At 47.8% G+C, this 22,189-nt stretch overlaps 1 protein-coding gene across 1 annotated transcript; it reads right to left on the reverse strand.

The window, feature by feature from the left end:
• Window positions 1-1,297: 1,297 nt before the first annotated feature.
• LOC146351602 (fetuin-B-like) lies at window positions 1,298-20,884 on the reverse strand. Its single transcript, XM_084847574.1, has 7 exons — window positions 20,595-20,884; window positions 19,791-19,901; window positions 18,318-18,405; window positions 15,101-15,267; window positions 7,923-8,036; window positions 6,781-6,870; window positions 1,298-2,966 (listed from the first exon to the last, which is right to left on the reverse strand). Exons 1-7 carry the CDS (start codon window positions 20,826-20,828, stop codon window positions 2,352-2,354), a joined length of 1,419 nt encoding a protein of 472 aa, XP_084703700.1. The 5' UTR covers window positions 20,829-20,884; the 3' UTR covers window positions 1,298-2,351.
• Window positions 20,885-22,189: the final 1,305 nt, after the last annotated feature.

Here is a 22,189-nt window from a genome sequence, read left to right on the forward strand (position 1 = left end):
GCTGGCTCTTCGGCTTAGAAACGGGGATGAGCACCGCACCCTAGAGTCGGGCACGACTGGCTGGGGACACCTTTTTTACCTTTAACTCCCATTCTGCTCAATGAGGCTTGCTCCTGAAATTCAGGCGCATCTGGACTTTCAGGTGAAAGTGTGTGTGTGGGGGGAGCCTTTCTTATTGGTTGAGCAGCCCCTGCCAGTCAGATGACATTCACTCCAATCCCCACCCCCACTGTGAAGCGATTTTTACTGCTGCAGAGAACCTGCTTGTGCAGCCCTGCATGGGCCAAAGTGCAGCAAAGCTAATTCCTTTTTTAAAAAAAATCTGGTGCTCCTCCATTAGCCTCTCCTTCTGTGCTCATGGAAACACAGCCCAGGAAACAGAGTATCAGTCACAGGGAATGATTCAGGAGACAAGGTACATAGCAGAGACTGGATGGACCAAGTTGTTCCAACACTGGCTGGGCTTCCAGTGAAGGCTTTCAAACCCAAAGCCAGCCAGACCCCACCTAGAGCTTAGCTGCAGATATCAGAGCTCCCTTTTCAGATCCTACTCCTGAGGAGTCCCTTTCTCCCGAGGAGGCATCCTCTGGAGGCGAGCATTCCTCCACACAGGAGCCCTGCTAGCCTGTTGCTTGAGGTGACGACGCTCCTGGGGATTGGGGGTGGCTCAGCCTCTGCCTCAGAGGCAGAGTCCCTTTCTCCTGTCGAGGATGACCCTGCAGCCACTTCCCCTGAGGGTTCAGGCTCCTGTGGGTCTGGTGGCAGCCCCTGGTCTGTGGTACCTTGTGCTTCTGGGGCCTCTAGCTCCTCCTTTGAGGAGGACCCCTCCAGTTGGGGCATGACAAGCACTGATTCTGGCTGGTGAGTTTTGCTCCCTACATAGGGCTGGCCCTACCATCAGGCAGAGAGAGAGGCAGGTGCCTTAGATGGATCCTGGAGATCAGCGAGCAGCCCTGTGGTGCTGAAGGATATAGCTGGGTGTGACCTGTGGCAAAATCTCTGGAACTGGCCCTGTGCATGTCGCCTTTCCACCCCAATGATTGTGGGGGAATCTTCAGGGCCCCTTGCGACTCCCCTCTCCCTGCAATTTTGAGATGAAAGCTCTTCTCATGAGACCTCCCATCACTTCTCTCTCTACATGTCAGCTGCCTATAGAGCCTCCTGGTTTTCTGAGCCTAAAGTGCTCAGCACACATTTGCAGTTGTCTTCCTGCAAATCTGAGGGCTAGTGACATACTTGGTTTCAAAAGTGAGAATGGAAATGTTCTGGTTTCTGAAATAGCCACTAGAAAGACAATCATGTCACATTCCTCTTTTATTGAGTATTTCGTAAAATTCCTTCCAGCACAGAAAATAGTTGTCATTCTCACATCACAAGGAGGAGGCCTCGGATGAACAAGCAAAGGGGAGAAAAGAAGGGCTCTCTAGCTATCATGATGTCACTTTGGAAATGGGGAGGGAGAAACCGGCAGCTGGGAAGGGTCACATCCACACAAAAGAGACCCCCAAATTCTCTCTGGATGCAAATGATGCACAGATTGTCATATCCTGTGAGGATCATGAGGCATGTAGTTAGAAAACTTGGGGAGTGGAACTGGCACTGCCAGAGGGGTTGGGAAGTGGTGGGAGCCTCATTTGGAGTTGGGTCTAGCAGTGTTCTGAGCCGGACTCAAGCAGAGGAAGCCCTCATTTTGACCTTCCTTCAATGTTCTACGCCAGACCTAATTCGTAGTTCTGTGCTGATCGGCTCCCCTCCACCTCAGTCTGTTTTGCTTAAGGTAAAGTCTGTCAGGGCTTGGAGCACACAAACTAGATGGGTGGGGGCAGCCACATGGGTTAATTCAGAAGTCTGCTTCATCCTCATATAAAGCACGGGGCCGGGAGGCCATGTTTACAGCCAAAAGTGCACGAGGCTGAGGGGAGTTGAACCCTGACCCCTCCCCACCTTACCTCCTCTGTGCTCTGTTGCATCAGACCCTTTCCTCCCAGCTCAGCTCACTTGAGAAGCAGATTCCCCCATCCCAACCCCATGCTTTATATGCAACCAGGTAGGCGCATGCATCACAATTGTAGCTGCCCCTGTCAAGTCTAGTTTGGACCAAATGGTACAGGGAGAGTGCAAGAAGGAGCTCATTTGCGACAGCATTTTCACTCATGCAAACCACTATTAACTTTTATAATGCAGAGCTTCCTCTGGTACCCTTGTGTGAATTAATACAATCCATAATCCAATGGGAGCATGTTACCCTTCGAAACTGAGAGATCCCAAGAACCAGCCTATCCTTCCTTCTCTCAAAGTTTCCCTCATGCAGAGCTGATGCTGTGCCTGTTGTTGACTCCCAGCATTCTACGTTACTCAGCGTGGGACGTTTGGGGGGGTAATTTTACTACAGGCCTTTTGGGCAGCTCAAGGCCAAGGATGTCTATTCTGCTCTCTCCTGGACATGTATCTGATTCTGAAAAACCAATGGGGAATGGAGGGATGCTTGGCCCAGCTGGTTTGGTCAAGCCTGGCCGCCGTCCTGGTGTGTCCCCCTCAGGAGCACCATGTATATCAGGAAGGCTGGGGTTGGGCTCCTGCACTTGAGGGGGAACTGGTTTCCCATCCAGTTGTTCTGCTCCAATTTCGGGTAAGGAGTGGAGAGACACATGAGCGTTTGAAGGAGGAAGAATAGTCACCCGGCCCACTGTTTTTCTCAGGTCTGGGAAGGTCTGAGCGGTGTCAGGATGCTGCGGCTGTGAGTCTTGGTGCTCAGATGAGTGATTACCATGATGTTTGTGATGATGTTTGTGATGATTATCATGATGGTGGGGGTGGCGATGGTGGGGGTGGCGATGGTGGGGGTGGCGTCCCTTCCCTCTTTGGTGATGGCCATGGTCATCTTCGTGGCTTTCACCATCATCGTGGTGTCCATCCTGCCTGGGTTCAGGTCCAGCTTGTGGAATCTGCTCGGTGGTGTTAGTTGCCTAATAGGACAAAACATAAGTAAGATTTCCTCAGGGGTTGTTATCAATGGGATGCTTGAGGACCAGGGTGCATGATTATCCCTGCTTATGGTGGAAGCTTTTCCCCCCTATGCACAGCGAGGCAACCAGCTTAGGGTGGCTTACGAGTAGCATTCAATTTTTAATACTTTAAACTTCTGTTCATGGTGAACAAGTCCAATCACCCATCCCCCGAGCAGACAGCTGCCACAGGAATAGATATAAAATATACACCAAGAACAGGGTGAACTGATGGGCAAACAATAAAGGGAGGCCATTTCCATGCAATACGGCTGTTGTTTAGCTCAGTGTATCAGATGCACACATAGATTTAGCCTTTGCTGGTCTCCCACCAGTTCCCACAGGAACATAGGAAGCTGCTTCATAGTGAGTGAAACTGTGGGTCCATCTAGGCCAGTACTGTCGACACTCACTGGCACTGGCTCTCCAGGCTTTTAGGCAAGATTCTTTCCTAGCCCTGCTGGGGGATGTCAGGATTGAACCTGAGACCTTCTGCATGCCAAGCAGATGCTCTTTTATGGAGCTGTGGCCCCTTCTCCCAATTGATGGGGATGACTGTCGGGCCAGCAGTGGTGTTGCGGGACCTTATGCAGCTGGATTACTGGGTTACTGAGCAGGGGGATGTTGCCTATTGGGTGATTTAGGGTGCAATCCTATGCATGCTTAGACAGAGAAAAGGCCTTTTCTCTGTCTAAACATGCATAGGATTGCGCTTTAGGGTCAATCAACCAAAGGTGTTCATTAGCAGTAGGTCTGGCAGTGACATATGTCTTACTGGAATGTAAGATCTATGAGCCAGGGCAAATTGGATGTGGTTATTGGGGACATGTCAAGATTAAATATAGATATTTTGGGTGTCAGTGAACTGAAATGGACTGGAATGGGCCACTTCACATCAGATGACCACCAGATCTACTATTGTGGACAAGAGGACCACAGAAGAAATGGGGTAGCCTTCATGATTAATAATAAAGTGGCTAAAGCAGTGCTTGGATACAATCCAAAAAATGATAGAATGATCCCAATTCGAATTCAGGGTAAGCCATTTAGCATCACAGTGATCCAAATATACTCCCCAACCACAGATGCTGAAGAAGCAGAAGTAGATCAGTTCTATGAGGATCTGCAGCACCTACTGGATAGTACGCCAAAAAGAGATGTTGTTTTCATTATAGGAGACTGGAATGCGAAGGTGGGTAGTCAAACGACACCTGGAATTACAGGCAAGCATGGTCTGGGAGAACAAAATTAAGCAGGACATAGGCTGATAGAATTTTGCCAAGACAACTCACTGTGCATAACAAACACTCTCTTCCAACAACCTAAAAGATGACTTTATACATGGACTTCACCAGATGGTCGACACCAAAATCAGATTGACTACATCCTTTGTAGCCAAAGGTGACGGACATCTATACAGTTGGTAAAAACAAGACCTGGAGCTGACTGTAGTTCAGATCACGAACTTCTTATTGCACAATTTAGAATCAGACTAAAGAGAATAGGGAAGACCCACAGATCAGTTAGATATGAGCTCACTAATATTCCTAAGGAATATGCAGTGGAGGTGAAGAATAGATTTAAGGGACTGGATTTAGTAGATAGGGTCCCGGAAGAACTATGGACAGAAGTTTGCAACATTGTTCAGGAGGCGGCAACAAAAAAGTCCCAAAGAATAAGAAAACCAAGAAGGCAAGATGGCTGTCTGCTGAGACACTGGAAGTAGCCCAAGAAAGAAGGAAAGCAAAAGGCAACAGTGATAGGGGGAGATATGCCCAATTAAATGCAAAATTCCAGAGGTTAGCCAGAAGAGATAAGGAATTATTTTTAAACAAGCAATGCACGGAAATGGAAGAAGATAATAGAATAGGAAGGACAAGAGACCTCTTCCAGAACATTAGAAACATCGGAGGAAAATTCCAGGCAAAAATGGGTATGATCAAAAACAAAGATGGCAAGGACCTAACAGAAGCAGAAGAGATCAAGAACAGGTGGCAAGAATATACGGAAGATCAGTATAGGAAGGATAATAATATCGGGGATAGATTTGATGGTGTGGTCAGTGAGTTAGAGCCAGACATCCTGAAGAGTGAGGTTGAATGGGCCTTAAGAAGCATTGCTAATAGCAAGGCAGCAGGAGATGGTGATATCCCCACTGAACTGTTTAAAATCTTGCAAGATGATGCTGTCAAGGTGATGCATGCCATATGCCAGCAAATTTGGAAAACACAAGAATGGCCACCAGATTGGAAAAAATCAAGTTTTATCTCCTTACCAAAAAAGGGAAACATTAAAGAATGTTCAAACTATCGAACAGTGGCACTTATTTCACATGCCAGTAAGATAATGCTCAAGATCTTGCAAGGTAGACTGCAGCAATTCATGGAACAAGAATTGCCAGATGTACAAGCTGGGCCTTTGACAACAAAGGTCTGCATAGTTAAAGCAATGGTATTCCCCGAGAGAGAGCGCAGGACAGGAAGGCCTGGCGTGCTATGGTCCATGGGGTCACGAAGAGTCGGACACGACTGAACAACTGAACAACAAAATTCCCCGTAGTAACCTATGGCTGCGAGAGTTGGACCATAAGGAAGGCTGAGCGAAGGAAGATAGTCAGATGCTTTTGAACTGTGGTGTTGGAGGAAAATTCTGAGAGAATTCTGAGAGTGCCTTGGATTGCAAGAAGATCAAACCAGTCCATCCTCCAGGAAATAAAGCCAGATTGCTCACTTGAGGGAATGATCTTAAAGGCAAAACTGAAGTACTTTGGCCACATAATGAGAAGACAGGATACCCTGGAGAAGATGCTGATGCTAGGGGAAGTGGAAGGCAAAAGGGAGAGGGGCCAACCAAGGGCAAGGTGGATGGATGATATTCTGGAGGTGACGGACTCGACCTTGGGGGAGCTGGGGGTGGTGACGGCCGACAGGAAGCTCTGGCGCAGGGCTGGTCCATGAAGTCACGAAGAGTTGGAAGCGACTGACCGAATAAACAACAAACAACTGGCAATGACATAAGGAAGGAGGAGTCTGCTTGCCAACTGCTTGAAGCAATTTCATATGTCTATTGAGAACCCCCTACTCTACCTGTGTAGCCAATCCTGTGCATGTAAAAAAAAAATTAAATGCTATTTTGGTGGCACTGGCCTTAAATCCCCCAACGTAGATTTCACTTTCAGGACCTCATGACTTTTCTGCATCGGAGACACAGTATTATGGTAACTCTGCTTCTGCTCTGAGTAGTGGATCCATGGGGCCAGGCTTCAGGGTACAGGCCCAGGGCCCTACAGCCTGGGGTGGGGAATGACCACTAGAGACAGCAGCAGACCAAGGGGGTTGGGATATAGCATGGCTGGAAATAGGCCAAGCATGAACACCTGGCCTGGGCATCTGAGAGGTAATGCCAGTGACCACAACATTCCCTCCCTCCCTCCCTCTCTTGTCCGTCCGTCCGTCTGTCCGTCCGTCTGTCCATCCGTCCGTCTGTCTGTCTGTCTTTTCTTTCATTTTACTGGCCTTTTAAACACTGAGTTTTAACCCTTTTAACCTTCTGCTCCTTTGAATTGCTGGACTTCTTGTGTGTGCGTGTGTGTGTGGTTTTTTAAAATGTCCATTTCTATCCTGGTTTTGTATTCTTTTTCTTTTGATTTGTTTTATTGTGAACCACCCTGTGAACCAATGGCAGGTATATAAAAGCATCAAAATAAATTAACTAATAATGTTTATAGACTACGGGTTATTATTTTCGGCAAATAATGGCTGACTGAACAACATACCTGAGGCTGAAATAAATCACATTTTGCACTGACAAACTTCCGATTTTCTATCTGACTGTCTACCACAGAGCCTTTGCATAGACCTGTCTCCTAAGGGAAAAAAAGATACCTTTGTCAGTAGAGCCAATGAATAATCAATTTCAAGCTAGCCTAGACATTAAGTTCCAAAATTTAAAATGACCAAGGCCAATTATCTTACATGTCACAGCAGTGGGTGTGACACTTTGGATGTTTTCCATCAAAACCAATCTTCATTCTTCTCCACTCTTGCTATGCCATCTCCTCTCCTCTGAAATAGCTCTCAACTGAGCTTGAAGCAGATGCTTGCACAGTAATGTTGAATTCTTCAGGCACATCCATGCTAGAGAGGCTGCAGTCCTGTGCTCTCTGGGAGGGCGTCTCAGGGCCCATAGGATAGTTTGAACCTTCCCCTCTGAGAGTGGGGAGGGAAGGCTACTGTCAGAGAGGGAGGTCCGACCTTGGATGGGGGGCTCCTTGGCACGCCCATAATCTGCCCCTTTTTGAAAGTGTTGCAGGACCTGCCTCCCAGCTCCTGAGGAAACCTCCACAGTGCTTTCAAAAAGGGGCGGATTGTGGGCGTGTCATGGTGGATCGCGGAAGGGACATACACCAGCCCTGGAGGTATTTCACTCCCATTGGTTGGAACTGGAGGGAAATCACTCAAACAAAACAAAACCCTGGGACAGGAAGGAAAGGAGGAAAATGCTGCTCCTCCCTCTCTTTTGCCCTGCTGGTTAGAGCCTACATCATTTGCATTTGGATCTTCCCATGGTGGTTAGTAGGACTGCTTTGTAAACTTGTTTAGGAAACATTTCTTCTTCCCCTGGAATCCTGGGAAATGTAGTTGCATGAGGGGAAAAGCTAACGGAATTTTCAGCAACTTTGCCAAACCCGAGTCCCAGGATTCTTTGGAGGAAGCCACAGGCATTAAAGTGGGATAGAACTGATACACGTTTGAAGTGTAGATATGCACTTTTGCTGCAATTGGGACTGGGGGGAGGGCCATGGAATTCCCAAGGACAGGACTGTGGTATCAAACCTGCTTAGAGAACAAATGAATGGTGCCAAGATGGCAGGTTTCTACAAAGGTGAATTTCTGTGCAAGACAAACGAATACTCACTGCAGTTTCAGGTGGGAGGAATGGGCACTTGGAGATGTCAGGCACAGACTTGCTTTTGGGGCAGGATGTCTCCTGGATGGTAAATTCCACAAAGTTCGAAGGACCAACAACCCACTGTGAAAAGGGTACAGGCAAGGGGTTAGAGAGTTTGCATCATCTGCAAGAGGGACCAGTTAATGTGCTGGTCCCTTTGCCCAAGGTGTGTTGTAATTTGAAAGGGGGATGGTGTTATAATTGGAAAAACGATTTCCTAGCTTTTGTGTGTTCAGGTCAACCATAACTCACAAACCACTTTAGGTTTTGCCACTGATATCACAGGTTTCGTTAGGAAGAGTGTGGAGACTCTGGTGTTTATCAATGCTGAAGTTGTAAAAGAAGAATCCCCCCATTTAGAGCATGGGGGTACACTAGCCCACCCCCCACACAATAGGTTTGCTCAGAAGAATGCTGTAATCACAATATATACCCCCCAAAGCATAGTTCATGTTGGGGGTGGGTACCTGGGGGTGAGGCCTCATGCCTGGGGTGGGGGGGCTGGAGGTGGGGGATCCAGACTGGGGGCACTGGTTTGGGGAGGAGCTCTTGCCTGGGTCTCCTGGTAGGGGATCATGCTAGGGATGGGTGTCCGGGGTGGGGGCCCATGATGGGGGGGTCTGTGGTGGGCTCCAGGCTAAGGGGGCAGTTGGAGGGGCAGTTTGGGGGGTTCATACCTCAGTCTCTGCAGTGGAGGCTCATGTCCAATCTTAACTGGTAAGGTGGAAAGGGGGCTCACTGGAGTTGGAGCCAAGGGGATCACTGGAGGTGGACCCAAGGGCACCTATTTTGCTATACACAGGCCATTTGCTACACAGTGAACCCACCAACCCGCCCTCCCAGACATTTCGCCAGAATAACAACACAGAGAAAGCACTTTGTGGCAGAGCACACTTACTGAAAGCAACCGGGGGGTTGGGGGAAGGAAGAAACCCATTTCACACACATACACATGCTTACATGGGAGTAAGTCCCACTGAATTCTGTGAGATGTACTTCTGAGTACACCTACATAGGATTGTTGTATATATCCCATCATTTAAAAGCACTTGGCACACACAAACAAATAATGCCTATGTGTATTCTATCATGACAATGATGATAATGAGTGTCATCTTAAGTTGCAACACCATAAATTGAAAAGGATTTATATTAAGGATAGAATCCACTCACATAAAGCACCGTATACAAACACACACACGTAAGAATTTACCAGTTTGCAAATCCCTCCCCTGCCACACACACCAAGCCCAAATAGTACATTGTTACACAACATGGCAGCAGAGATTTAAATGCATTCCCCTTGTTGTTGTTCAGTCGTTCAGTCGTGTCCGACTCTTCGTGACCCCATGGACCATAGCACGCCAGGCCTTCCTGTCCTGCGCTCTCTCCCGGAGCGTGCTCAAGTTCATATTCATTGCATCCGTGATGCTATCTAGCCATCTCATCCTCTGCCGTCCCCTTCTCCTTTTGCCTTCAGTCTTTCCCAGCATCAGGGTCTTTTCCAGGGAGTTTTCTCTTCGCATTAGATGGCCAAAATATTGGAGCTTCAACTTCATTATCTGTCCTTCCAATGAGCACTCAGGGTTGATTTCCTTTAGGATGGACTGATTTGACCTCCTTGCAGTCCAGGGCACTCGTAAGAGTCTTCTCCAGCACCACAGTTCGAAAGCATCAATTCTTCGGCGCTCAGCCTTCCTTATAGTCCAGCTCTCACAGCCATACATTACTACTGGGAAAACCATAGCTTTGATTAGACGGACCTTTGTCGGCAAGGTGATGTCTCTGCTTCTTACTATGCTGTCTAGGTTGGCCATAGCTTTCCTCCCCAGGAGCAAGCGCCTTTTAATTTCATGGCTACAGTCACTGTCTGCGGTGATCTTGGAGCCCAAGAAAGTAAAATCTGTCACTGCTTCCATTTCTTCCCCTTCTATATGCCAGGAAGTGACGGGGCCAGATGCCATGATCTTCGTTTTTTTAATGTTGAGTTTCAAACCAGCTTTTGCACTCTCCTCTTTCACCCTCAACAAGAGGCTCTTGAGATCCTCTTCGCTTTCTGCCATTAGGGTGGTATCGTCTGCATATCGGAGGTTGTTGATAATTCTCCCAGCAATCTTAATTCCGACCTCTGATTCATCCAACCCGGCATTTCTCATGATGTACTCTGCATATAAGTTAAATAAGCAGGGTGACAATATGCAGCCTTGTCGTACTCCTTTCCCAATTTTGAACCAATCGGTTGTTCCATGTCTGGTTCTTACTGTTGCTTCTTGACCCTCGTACAGGTTTCTCAGGAGACAGGTAAGGAGGTCTGGAACTCCCATCACTTTAAGAATTTGCCACAGTTTGTTGTGATCCACACAATCAAAGGCTTTAGCGTAGTCAATGAAGCAGAAATAGACGTTTTTCTAGAATTCTCTTGCTTTCTCCATGATGCAGCGAATGTTGGCGATTTGATCTCTAGTTCCTCTGCCTCTTCTAAACCCAGCTTGTACTTCCGGTAGTTCTCGGTTCGCATACTGCTGAAGCCTAGCTTGTAGGATTTTGAGCATCACCTTGCTGGCATGTGAAATGAGCGCAATTGTGAGGTAGTTTGAACACTCTTTGGCGTTGCCCTTTTTTGGAATTGGAATGTAAACTGACCTTTTCCAGTCTTGTGGCCACTGTTGAGTGTTCCAGATTTGTTGGCATATTGAATGCAGCACTTTAACAGCATCATCTTTTAGGATTTTAAATAGCTCAGCTGGAAGACTGTCATCTCCGCTAGCTTTGTTGTTACTAATGCTTCCTAAGGCCCACTTGACTTCACTCTCTAGGATGTCCGGCTCAAGTTCAGTGACCGCACTATCATGGCTATCAGGGACATTCAGATCTTTCCTGTATAGTCCTTCTGTGTATTCTTGCCACCTCTTCTTAATCTCATCTGCTTCTGTTAGGTCCCTGCCTTCTTTGTCCTTTATCATGCCCGTCTTTGCACAAAACGTTCCCTTGAGATCTCCAATTTTCTTGAAGAGATCTCTAGTCTTTCCCATTCTGTTGTTTTCCTCGATTTCTTTGCATTGTTCATTTAAGAAGGCCTTCTTGTCTCTCCTTGCTATTCTCTGGAACTCTGCATTCAGTTGGGTATATCTTCCCCTTTCTCCCTTGCTTTTCGCTTCCCGTCTTTCGTGAGCTACTTGTAAAGCCTCATCAGACAGCCACTTTGCTTTCTTGCATTTCTTTTTCTTTGGGATGGATTGAGTTGCTGCCTCCTGAACAATGTTACGGACCTCCGTCCATAGTTCCTCAGGCACTCTGTCTATCAGGTCTAATCCCTGAAATCTATTCCTCACCTCCCCTGTATATTCATCAGGGATATGATTTAGGTCATACCTGAACGGTTTCGTGGTTTTCCCGACGCTCTTCAATTTAAGCCGAAATTTTGCAAGAAGCAGCTCATGATCTGAACCACAGTCAGCTCCAGGTCTTGTTTTGACTGACTGTATGGAGCTTCTCCATCTTTGGCTGCAAAGGACATAATCAATCTGATTTCGATATTGACCATCTGGTGATGTCCATGTGTAGAGTCGCCTCTTGTGCTGTTGGAAAAGAGTGTTTGCTATGATCAGCATGTTCTCTTGGCAAAACTCTATTAGCCTTTGTCCTGCTTCATTTTGTACACCAAAGCCATGCTTGCCTGTTATCCCGGTGATTTCTTGACTTCCTACTTTAGCATTCCAATCCCCTATGATGAAGAGGACATCTTTTTTTGGTGTTAGTTCTAGAAGGTGTTGTAGGTCTTCATAGAACCGATCAACCTCAGCTTCTTTGGCCTCAGTGGTTGGGGCATAGACTTGAATTACTGTGATGTTGAATGGTTTGCCTTGGATTCGTACTGAGATCATTCTATCATTTTTGATATTGTACCCCAGTACTGCTTTCCCCACCCTTTTGTTGACTGTGAGTGCTACTCCATTTCTTCTAAGGGATTCTTGCCCACAGTAGTAGATATGATGGTCACCTGAATTAAATTCGCCCATGCCTGTCCATTTTAGTTCGCTGATTCCCAAGATGTCGATGTTCAATCTTGCCATCTCATGTTTGACCACCTCCAGCTTACCTTGATTCATTGATCTGACATTCCAGGTTCCTAAACAATATTGTTCTTTACAGCATCGGATTTTCTTTTCACCACCAGACACATCCACAGCTGAGTGTCCTTTTGGCTTTGGCCCAGCCGCTTCACTCTTTCTGGCGCTACTTGGAAATACCTTCTGCTCTTCCCCAGTAGCATATTGGACACCTTCCGACCTGAGGGGCTCATCTTCCGGCGTCATATCTTTTAGCCTTGTGATACGTTCCATGGGGTTTTCTTGGCAAGAATACTGGAGTGGGTTGCCATTTCCTTCTCCAGTGGACCACATTTTGTCAGAACTCTCTGCCATGACCTGTCCGTCTTGGGTGGCCCTGCACGGCATAACTTATGGCTTCACTGAGTTACGCAAGCCCCTTCGCCACAACAAGGCAGTGATCCATGCATTCCCCTAACCCCTATTTATTCAGTTACAACCCCATGGAAACAAAAAATGCAAATCAACCACCCTTCTGCAGGGGCATGGTGCAGCCCCTTTAATTCCCTCTCCCTAGAGATGTACGAAAGTCTCTTACCTTTCCGCGGATTATGTTCATGGTGGGGGGGGAGGCGTTCTGTCCCTCCCCCCGGAATCCTCGACAGGGGGGAGGCGATCCATTCCTCCCCCCCGGAATCCTCGATGGCCAGCTGTGCTCCGTGGTGGCTCCGCGGAGCAGCCAGCCAGGCCCAGGCCAGAGCCATCTGCAGCCGGATTTCCGGCCGCGGAGGGCTCTGGGTAAAAATCCCCCAAAAACCGCGTACGCAAATGGCGGCGGCTATGGCCGCCGCCATTTTCGTTCCTGATTTTTCACCGTCTTAGTCTACATAAATATTTACGTAGACTATTATGGCGAAAATAAAGGGGAATGCAAATAGCGTAGTGGGTGCTATTTGCGTCCCTTTTTGATTCGCCGTTTTAGCCTACGTAAATATTTATGTAGACTAAGATGGCGAAAAATAAGGAACGCAAATGGCAGCGGCCGTAGCGTACGCATTTTTTTAAAAAACCCAGCCGTGATAGGCTATGTAAATCTTTACGTAGCCTATCACGTCTCTGTAAAAAAAAAAAACCCTCCAGACTGCAAATGGCGGCGGTGGCAGCTGGTCAGAAGACCAGCTGCCGCAGCTGCTGCCACTGAAGCCGCCACCAGAGCCGCTGCCACCCAGAACATCCGCCCCAGGTAAGTCTCGTCCCAGGGGGGATCCGCGGGGGGTGGCAGGCCGTTCCGCCACAGATTTCGGGGGGCCGAATGCACTGGCATTCGGCCTCACCGAGATCCGTGGCGGAATTCTCTGACATCCCTACCTCTCCCTGCCTTGATTGATTGACCTGGACCATGCTGCTCAGCCATGGGGCCCCAGAGGACCCCTTTAAATCCCCCCCTCCCTGACATATCACAGCTCAGCACAACTCCAACCGACTTCCCTCAATACAAACAAATGTGGGGTTTTCTGGGAAGCTCATATCTTCCCCAGGCCTTTGCCGATCTTGCTGGATTTTGACCTCACTGCTAGCGAACCTATTCTCTCCCCAGCTGGCAGATTTGATGGCTTTCCATCCATATTTCACGAGACAGGTGGTTGGTCACGCCTTTTCACTCTTTTTTCCTGGATTTTCACACTCATTTTTTGGCCACCATATTCTATGCAGTAGAACTCCCCACAGACCTGTATCTGAAAGGTCAATGCTAAATTCTGTCCATGAGGTCCTACATGTGGGGCGAATCTTTTTTCCTGATGACATCCCATAATAAGTTACGTTATGCACCAAACCTAGCTAATCTGCTGGAAGATTATGTAGCTATCTACATGCAAAATTTGGGGCAGATTGGACAAGGGGGGTGGGGCTTAGCTATGCTCCCCAAACTGACTTTTTGCCCCTGCGGAAAAATGCGCAAAATAGGGTTCCCAACCGTAACTATTAGCCTCTATTCTGTTTCATGCACAACTCTGTAAGATATTTACTTCATTGAGGCTGCGGAGAGGTCCCATTATGCCACAATGGCGTGTTGAGATTCAGTGTCACCTTACACGCCAATATACCGTTTCCTTGTTTAATGAAAACTTTAAACAAAATGCCAAGAATTTCGGTGAGCAATGTGGCAGGGTCAGGCCAGGGCCCAATGAGGTGGGGCGGGAGGAGGGGTTGCTTTGTGGGGGCCTGGGGTAAATCCCCCCAGTTCCCATCCTCCCCCGCAGCCCTGTATGGCTTGTGCACGATTGCAAAACGCAGTGGCGTAACAGGCCCCGCTACCCCCAGGCTTTCCCCCAGCAACGCCTCTCAAAACGGCCCAGAGCAGCTCTTATTTGCTGCTGCTGCTCCTCCTCACCATTGCAACTGGCTTGTTCACCTGCCTCTCACTCTGGCACAGACAATAGAGGTGGTGGTAAGATGGAGGACCAGTAGATGCCTATTTGCTCCCTGGCTCTGTCTGTCAAGCAAGCAAGTGGTAGCGATGGTGGGAAGGACTATGAGGAGCAATAGCTGCTGGGGACAAGGGCCACGAGAAGGGAGAATCGCTGAGGGAGGGGCCCCAGTGCACAGGGAAGGGATGATGACCCTCCCCTCTGCAATGCTGATCCCCCTGGGAATCCCCCATCCGGAATGACAGCGAAGCTTAGGGAAACTGTCCCATTGGCACCACTGGAAATACCTTTTCTAGGCTTAATTGCAAGGGTTCTTGTTGTGGATGTGTGTGTGCATGTGTGCATGTGTGTTGCAGCACGTGGGAAGGGGGGAGGTAAACCCTTCCGTCCCCGGATGCATCCCCCTTGAAAATTGCCCCTGGCATGGCAATGAAGCTGAGAAAAAAACACTTCCATTGCCAGCAATAGACACTTGGGTCTCTGGGGAATAGCTCCAGGGCCATGGGAAATGGATCTGGGCCTGGGGCCTCATGGGATATGCCCTGGCCTAGCATTGCCTCTGTTTGAGGGCACCAGGTCAGCGAAGGCTGCAGTGAGGTCTCTCTTCCAGGAATCCATCAATTCCGTAAAGAAACAAAATGCTTTTACTATCTGACCGTAACCTTACCTGTGATCTTGCTTTGGTGACATTGAGGATGGCGAAGTAATGCTGATGGTTGCTTTCTGCATTGAACTTGGCAAGGGCCTCAGCAGCTGTCTCTTGAAACCTGGCTTGAGTTGGGTCCCCGGGACTTGGGCAGTCAGGGCACAGACGTGTAATACTTATGGGAGGAACTATTTGGGGAAAACAACAACAAACCAGTTTCATCTAGATCAGCCTGCCCCAATATAGAGCCTGCCAGATGTGCTGGACTACAACTCCCATTGTCCCCAGCAGCATGAGCTGAATTAGATCTTTGGGCCAATAAAGCTGAATAATATTGCTTTTGTTGATTTGATGGGCAAACCTAAGTACAGAAGCCCTTGTTCCATATTTCTTTTCAATAATAATAAAACATTGTACTACTATTGCACAGCGGGATCTCGGAGATCTCCCATCCAAGGAACGGACTGGGTTCACAGTTGCTGAGTTACAGCACTGCTACATAATTAGGCCCATCTTCCTTACTTCTTTATATTTTTGCTTTGTCCTCTACACTCTCAGAATTGAAAGACAGGTGTTACATGAGGGCCGGGGCACAGGGTTGGGGTGTGGGGCTGGATGACTCCCACCTACCTCTCCACAGGCCAAATGGCATTAGGGGGCAGGGCCACACCCCTGACATCATTTCCTTCCCAACAGAGGCACCAGGTGCACCCACCCAGCACATCTGTCAGGAAACGGCTTCACTGCATGCCGGCTTCCCCCATTGTGGGAGGCCACTGTGCAGTGAAGTTGTCCTGACTGAGACGGTGCTCCAGCTGTTTGCTTGGCCAGGTTGCCTCACCTGTGTGTTGTCTCCCCAGTGGAGAAGGTACCATGTAGATGAGTCCATAACGCTTACGCACCATGCATTGTCCCCATGGGACTTGAGCAGACTTGAATGGCGCTCCTCCCAGTGCCATCTGAGTCCCTCACTGCCCACATCCAACGCTGTAATCTCCAATCTTTGACTGGAGAGAACACTGGGGATTTCTCCGCAGAGCTCTCACAGGAGAACCCCTGGTGTTATTACAGATGGGAGATAACAGCGGCGAATCCTCCAGAGCATGGGGGTTGGAGGCCAAGGCCTGCCCCCTGGAGGAATCCCAGAAGGCAGCACAGTTCATGTGGGGAAACTCAAAGGGCTGGATTAGGCCATGGGTTCCCCCTGCTTGTGTTACTCACTGTCATCTTTAGGCACGTTTTACTACGGCTGTGCACTGCTTTGGCCTGAGGCTTGAACCCCGAGTCAAAGCGGGCTGCTTCGGGTCACTTTGAGCCCCTTCCGAGGCGAAGCGGAGGGGGACGAAGCGACCCGGAGCGGGTCTGGGGCTCTCTGAAGCACTTGCTGTGCTTCGGAGCTTCCCCCCAGCCCAGCCGCTCCAGGTCCTTACCTGAGCCGCTGCCACCTCCTCCGCCATATACTGTCACTGCTGTCATCTTCGCCTCCGCCACTGTCCTCGTCACCACCCTTGCTGCCCTTGCCTCCTCTGCCATCATCTCCACCATCGCTGCTGCCTCCACCACTGCTGTCCTCGCCTCCTTCCTGGAAGTTGCCATTTTAAAAATGGCGACTCCCTGCTGTAAGAGTCAGCACGCGTGTCCAGGCCTCAGCAGTGGGTGGTGGCAAGGACGGTGGCGTGGATGGTGGTGGCAGCGGCGAGATGACAGCGGTGGCAGAGAAGGCGGAGGAGGAGGCAGCGGCAAGGTAAGGGGGTTTGCGCAGGGGCATTGGGGGGACCCGAAGTGGGGCTTGACATCCGAATCTTGCTTCGGGTTCGGGGCCGAGTCAGGTCGGAGGGGCCCTGAATCTGCCCGAGCTGAATTGGGCCTTTCTCTGAAGCCATGAAGCGGCTTCCGAGTCGGATTGGGGGCTCCCTGCACAGCCCTACTTTTTACATGATATGCGAAAAACATTTTTAAGGCCAAGCAACATGTCACTATAATCTATGATGCATTTAACGTGTCTTTTTCTTGAGTAGCAGCCACTGAGGGTGATGAGAAGCAGCAGCATCCTTCCTGTGGCACTGCAGACCCAGTCCTGATCATTCCTCCCAAGACACATGCCTTTAACATAATGCAAAGTTCAACCCTCGTTAGCAAAATAAAATGCAGCTTAAAAATGCCAGACATTTGTCTCGGTTTTAAAATCCTAAATTGGATGTCAATGCTGTGATATTCCAGTTTTTGACCAGGTTAAAAAACCTGGATTAAACCTGTATTTGGATTAAAAATGGTCACATGCAATAGTGATGGATTTCTCCTTTCCAAATCTACCAGTCTAAACTGTCCAACTGAAATTGGTCAACATGTTTAGCTCATGCTAAATACTGATATTAGTGAAGAGAGTGATCCCATGCAGGGAGACGGCCTCCTCCAAACCTGGAGGTGACTGCCTATCCACTACAGGCGGGAGGAGTGGTGAGGAGCACATCTCCAAGCTCCATCTGCCCTGCAGTCGTGGCTATACAGCCGATTTAGGCTGTCTAGCCATGGGACCTCAGAGCATGAGGTGGGCAGGCCGGATGACACATAGGAAATGTCATACCGGCACTTCTGACCTCCCCGCCCCACCCCCAGGGAGGGAGTGGAGGAAGGTTTTTTGAGAACTGACCTCAGAGTTCAGGCTCTGAGGTCAGTTCCTGGGAACTGACCAATCCTATGGCCATCTAGCCTCTTACTAGTGGCCAATGCCGGCCATAGGATTGTGCCCTAAGGCTATAATTCAAAGATCAGAGCAAGAGCATTCTGCATGTGAAAATGGGTATATACGTTTAATATGTTTATATGTTAGTATGTTTTTAGCTGTTTAAATTATTTATTGTTTTATAATGTTTAAATTGATTTTATCTGTATGCCCCCCTGAGATCTTAATGATATAGGGCGGGATATGATGCAATGAATATGGACTTGAGCACACTCCGGGAGAGAGCGCAGGACAGGAAGGCCTGGCGTGCTATGGTCCATGGGGTCACGAAGAGTCGGACACGACTGAACGACTGAACAACAACAAAATAAATGTTTTAAATAAATAAAAATGTATGGTTATATTTTTGGTCCAGCAGTCCCTAGTGCATCCTCATTTTAATTTTCATGGGCGAATCTTTACAACTGCTGTGGGAATGGAAGTTTGTGTGTGAGAGAGTGCACGTATGAATTTTCCTGTAGTCTTTTATTCAAGCCAGTATATAGAAATACGTACGTGGGCGTAAAATGCATTCGTAGTTAAATAGAAAACTATCTTCCACATTCCTGCCAGACTGGAACGTTGCTTTGCACTGCCCATAGACCTAGAACATTAGAACGGTAGCTGTTTTTTTGTAGAACAAACCTGTTTTGCCAATAACGGGATGTAACCTAATCCAGAGACCTTTGTCTTTTCCAGACCCAGGAATCACCTTTACCCCCAATATGCAATGCAGAATCACCTTTTATCACATACTTTATTTTACTTTTATTATATCTGTTTACCAGATCTCTCCTTCTCTCTCTCTCTCCCCCCCCCCCCGGTCCATCCTTCTCCTTCTCTCTGTCTGGGCAGAAGGAGACATTACCAAAACTATGCACGTACTCACAAACCCAGCAACTGTGTATAGAGCTCCCCCACCCCTCCATAAACTCTCAGATAACTTTTCGGCATTTTACACCGAGCATCATCGGAAGCTGCCTTATACCGAGTCAGACCCTTGGTCCATCTAGCCCAGTATCGTCAACACTGGCCAGCAGTGACTCTCCAGGGTTTCAGGCACGATTTCTTCCTAGACCTACTTGGAGATGCCAGGGGTTGAACCTGGGACCATCTGCAAGCAAACTAGGTGTTCTCCCACTGAGCTACCGACCATGTCTCTCCACCTCTGGTCCACAGCATTCTTCTGGCCCCATCCCCATATCCCTAATTTTTATTACCATGGTCTTTGTGCTTCCACTTAGGGGGAGAAATTACCTCAGCTTGCATTTTAATTTTGCACTTTCAAGCCAATATGCAAACTGAAATTCAGCTATTCTTAGACATTCACACTTTTCTGAATTTTGCTGTAGAGTTATCCAATAAAAAGAAGGTATACATAAATGTGTGCGTCAGTGAAAATAACATTCAGAAATACATTATATTAGTAAAGTTGCTTGTAAAAATGTGTGTATGAGGCAAAATGGTGTACAAAAATGTTTGCATGAGGAGAAATGTGTACAAAATGCAGATGAATTTCCATGCAAGTGTTTAAATAAAAATTCTCAGATGTCAGGACGAACTCAAGTTAAGGCTGGAAAAATGAAAAAGAGAAAGAAACTGAAACTGGTCATTTTGTCCATCATTATTGCTCCTGCCTTCTGCTTCCCATTACCAGAATTTAAATGCATATCCATACATTTAAAATGGCATTTAAAATGGCATGTGCTACAACGTAAGTTATGTACATAAACTTTACATGGAAAAAAATGGTGACCGGTGGGAAGTGGTAGCAGCTCAGAGATATTGTGGAGGCTTCAGGGAGAAGACAGGGGGCTAAAGGGATATGGTGTCGGTAATGCAAATCCCCCAATCTCTTTTGTAAATCAGTTCAAGAATTCAAGTCTGAAATGTATCTCTGGGTCCCATTTGAATACAATTCTATTGCCTAATTTCTTGGTTAACAAAGTCACTCATTCATTCTCTGAAGTGGGCAGATGAAATACTTACTGTCTCATGTGGACTTCTGAATGCACAATCTTGTGACAATTTCCTACTCAGGACGTGGCAGTCAGTTTCCAACACATCCAAGGTGAGATAGAAGAAAGAGTCATTGGGCCGCTGCAGATGAGAAGACAAAACTCTTTCCAGGACAAAAACGGAGCAGAATGCGAAAAGGCAAGGCGAGCTACTTATCCCCCTAAACAAATTATGTGGAAGTAAGTTAACTCTGATGTCAATAAAAGTTATTTTATGCACGTTTTGATCATTCTCTTAGAATCACAGGCTCCTAGCATCCCCCCAGTGCTCTCATCAGATGCTTTGACTAACTTTTCTTCAAAACTCATGAAGAGGGAGATTCCACAACTGTCTTAGAGAACGTTTTCCAATAAAAGAACTGATCTTAGGGTGTTTCCAGGTTAGGCTTTTATTGCGCCACCACCCTGCCTCATTGTCAGGTTTTTACGGAGTGGGGTGAGGGTTCCAGACATCATTGTCTTCAACTCATAACCCTCCTGTGTTCTCCCAGTGCTACTTGCATCATTTCTCTTACTGCAAATCATCCATTAAAAAAGAAAAGATGAAATAGCTGCACAATACCTTCTCATTGGTAGCACAATCCTCTGTTTGAAAATACCCTTAGATGTAAGGCCCACACATAAGCATTTCAGTTTCTCTCCCTCTCCCTCTCCCTCTCGCTTTCCTATTCCTCCACTTCAGTTTCCCAGCTGAGCAATTGTTGTTGACATCTTTGAAGATGGATGTCTCTGACTGGCATGAAGACAACTCAGCCGACCAAAGGAGACTGCTCACCTGTGGAAGTTCACGGACATCGAAGATTCTCTGGAGACCAAACACATAGCCCTCCCTTCGATCGGCATTGATTTTGTTCAGGGCCATCTCGGCAACGGCCTTTACTACAGAAGAATTACATGGTGGGGAACGTAACGGAAGAGACGCCGCCAGCTGGTCTGGATGCAGCGGCAGAAAGCCAGCCAAGGAGCACACTGCCTGTACCCCGATCAGGAACAAAATTAGAAAGGCCATTTCCGAGAAGCCTGGGCACCGGGGAGGGAGAATCTGGAGCCCCTCGGCAAGAGCAGGCTTTTGAAATGCGTTCACATTTCTTTATATACTTTGGGATCGTTCAAGAATATTTGTTCTTCTGCGGCACAGCAACCATCACCTTTGAACCTTATTGTGTGCCCCGCAAACACCGAGTCAATGATTAGAGGGGTTTATGTCCACAGTGTGACTCGCAGACCACCTCTGAGCCCATGTTCTTGGTTTTAAACCAACTTTGGGTTGTATCCAATTTCAGTCTAACTTAAATCCCATTAATTTCAATGGGTCTGCTCTAAGTAGGACTAACATTGGACACAACCCTTAAACTCCCCAGAAAACAATGGATTTTTTTTTACAAAATAATAACTAACAGAAAGGAAAGTTTCCTCCTGTGCAAGCACTGAGTCATTGCTGACTCCTAGAGAGACGCCTCTTTCGCTGGTGTTTTCATGGCAGACTATAGCGGGGTGGTTTGCCATTGCCTTCCCCAGTCATGGCTACCTTTCCCCCAGCAAGCTGGGTACTCATTTTACCGACCTCGGAAGGATGGAGGGCTGAGTTGACCTGAGCCGGCTACTTGGGACCCAGCTTCCGCTGGGATCGAACTCAGGTCATGGGGAGAGTTTCGGTTGTAATACTGCCACCTAGCACTCTGCGCCACATGAGGAACAACTAACAAGTCATGTGCTAATGTTAATACTGTGTATGAAGCAGGAAACTAAATTTACAGTGCAATCGTATACATGTTGACTTGGAAGTAAGTTCCATTGTGTCCAGTGGGGCTTACTCCTGGTAAGTATGTATAGGATTGCTGCCTGACAGTGAACTTATGGGGTTGGATCCAGATTTAGGTCTATGTAACTGGGCTGGGGAAAGTGGACCTCCACATCCTTCCGCCACATGGCAGCCTCACCCTGAAAATGACACACAGCAGGTCAGAGAACCCTGCTAAATGGGGTGAGGTGTGGTGCAGGGGCGGGAGGGGTGTCCCTGAAAATCAGACAGAAGAACATTCCATTAGTGGAGCCTGAAGATAGATCCTGGATCCAACTCATATTATCTAACCAATGTATGTTTTGGCATTTGAATTTCAGTGTGTGATGATGGGGAGAACAGGGGGAAGCCATGTCTGAAAATAGTTTATAATTTGCATGCTTATTTAACATTAAGCAATTTGGGCCTAATCTCAAGTTTAGAAATGTTGTTGACCTGAACCTGATGTTGCTCGAGCAGTCATGGGCCTAGTTGCATTTATGGGCTTGCATAGAACAGACCTTGGAACACCGTGTTTTAGAGATCCAGCAAGTGCAGTGGTGTTCATATCTCTTCCCCTTGAGGGGAGT

The sequence above is a fragment of the Heloderma suspectum genome, chromosome 3 (genome assembly GCF_057233095.1).
Source record: "Heloderma suspectum isolate Gila_16-S chromosome 3, 16-S_ref, whole genome shotgun sequence".
Taxonomy (NCBI): domain Eukaryota; kingdom Metazoa; phylum Chordata; class Lepidosauria; order Squamata; family Helodermatidae; genus Heloderma; species Heloderma suspectum.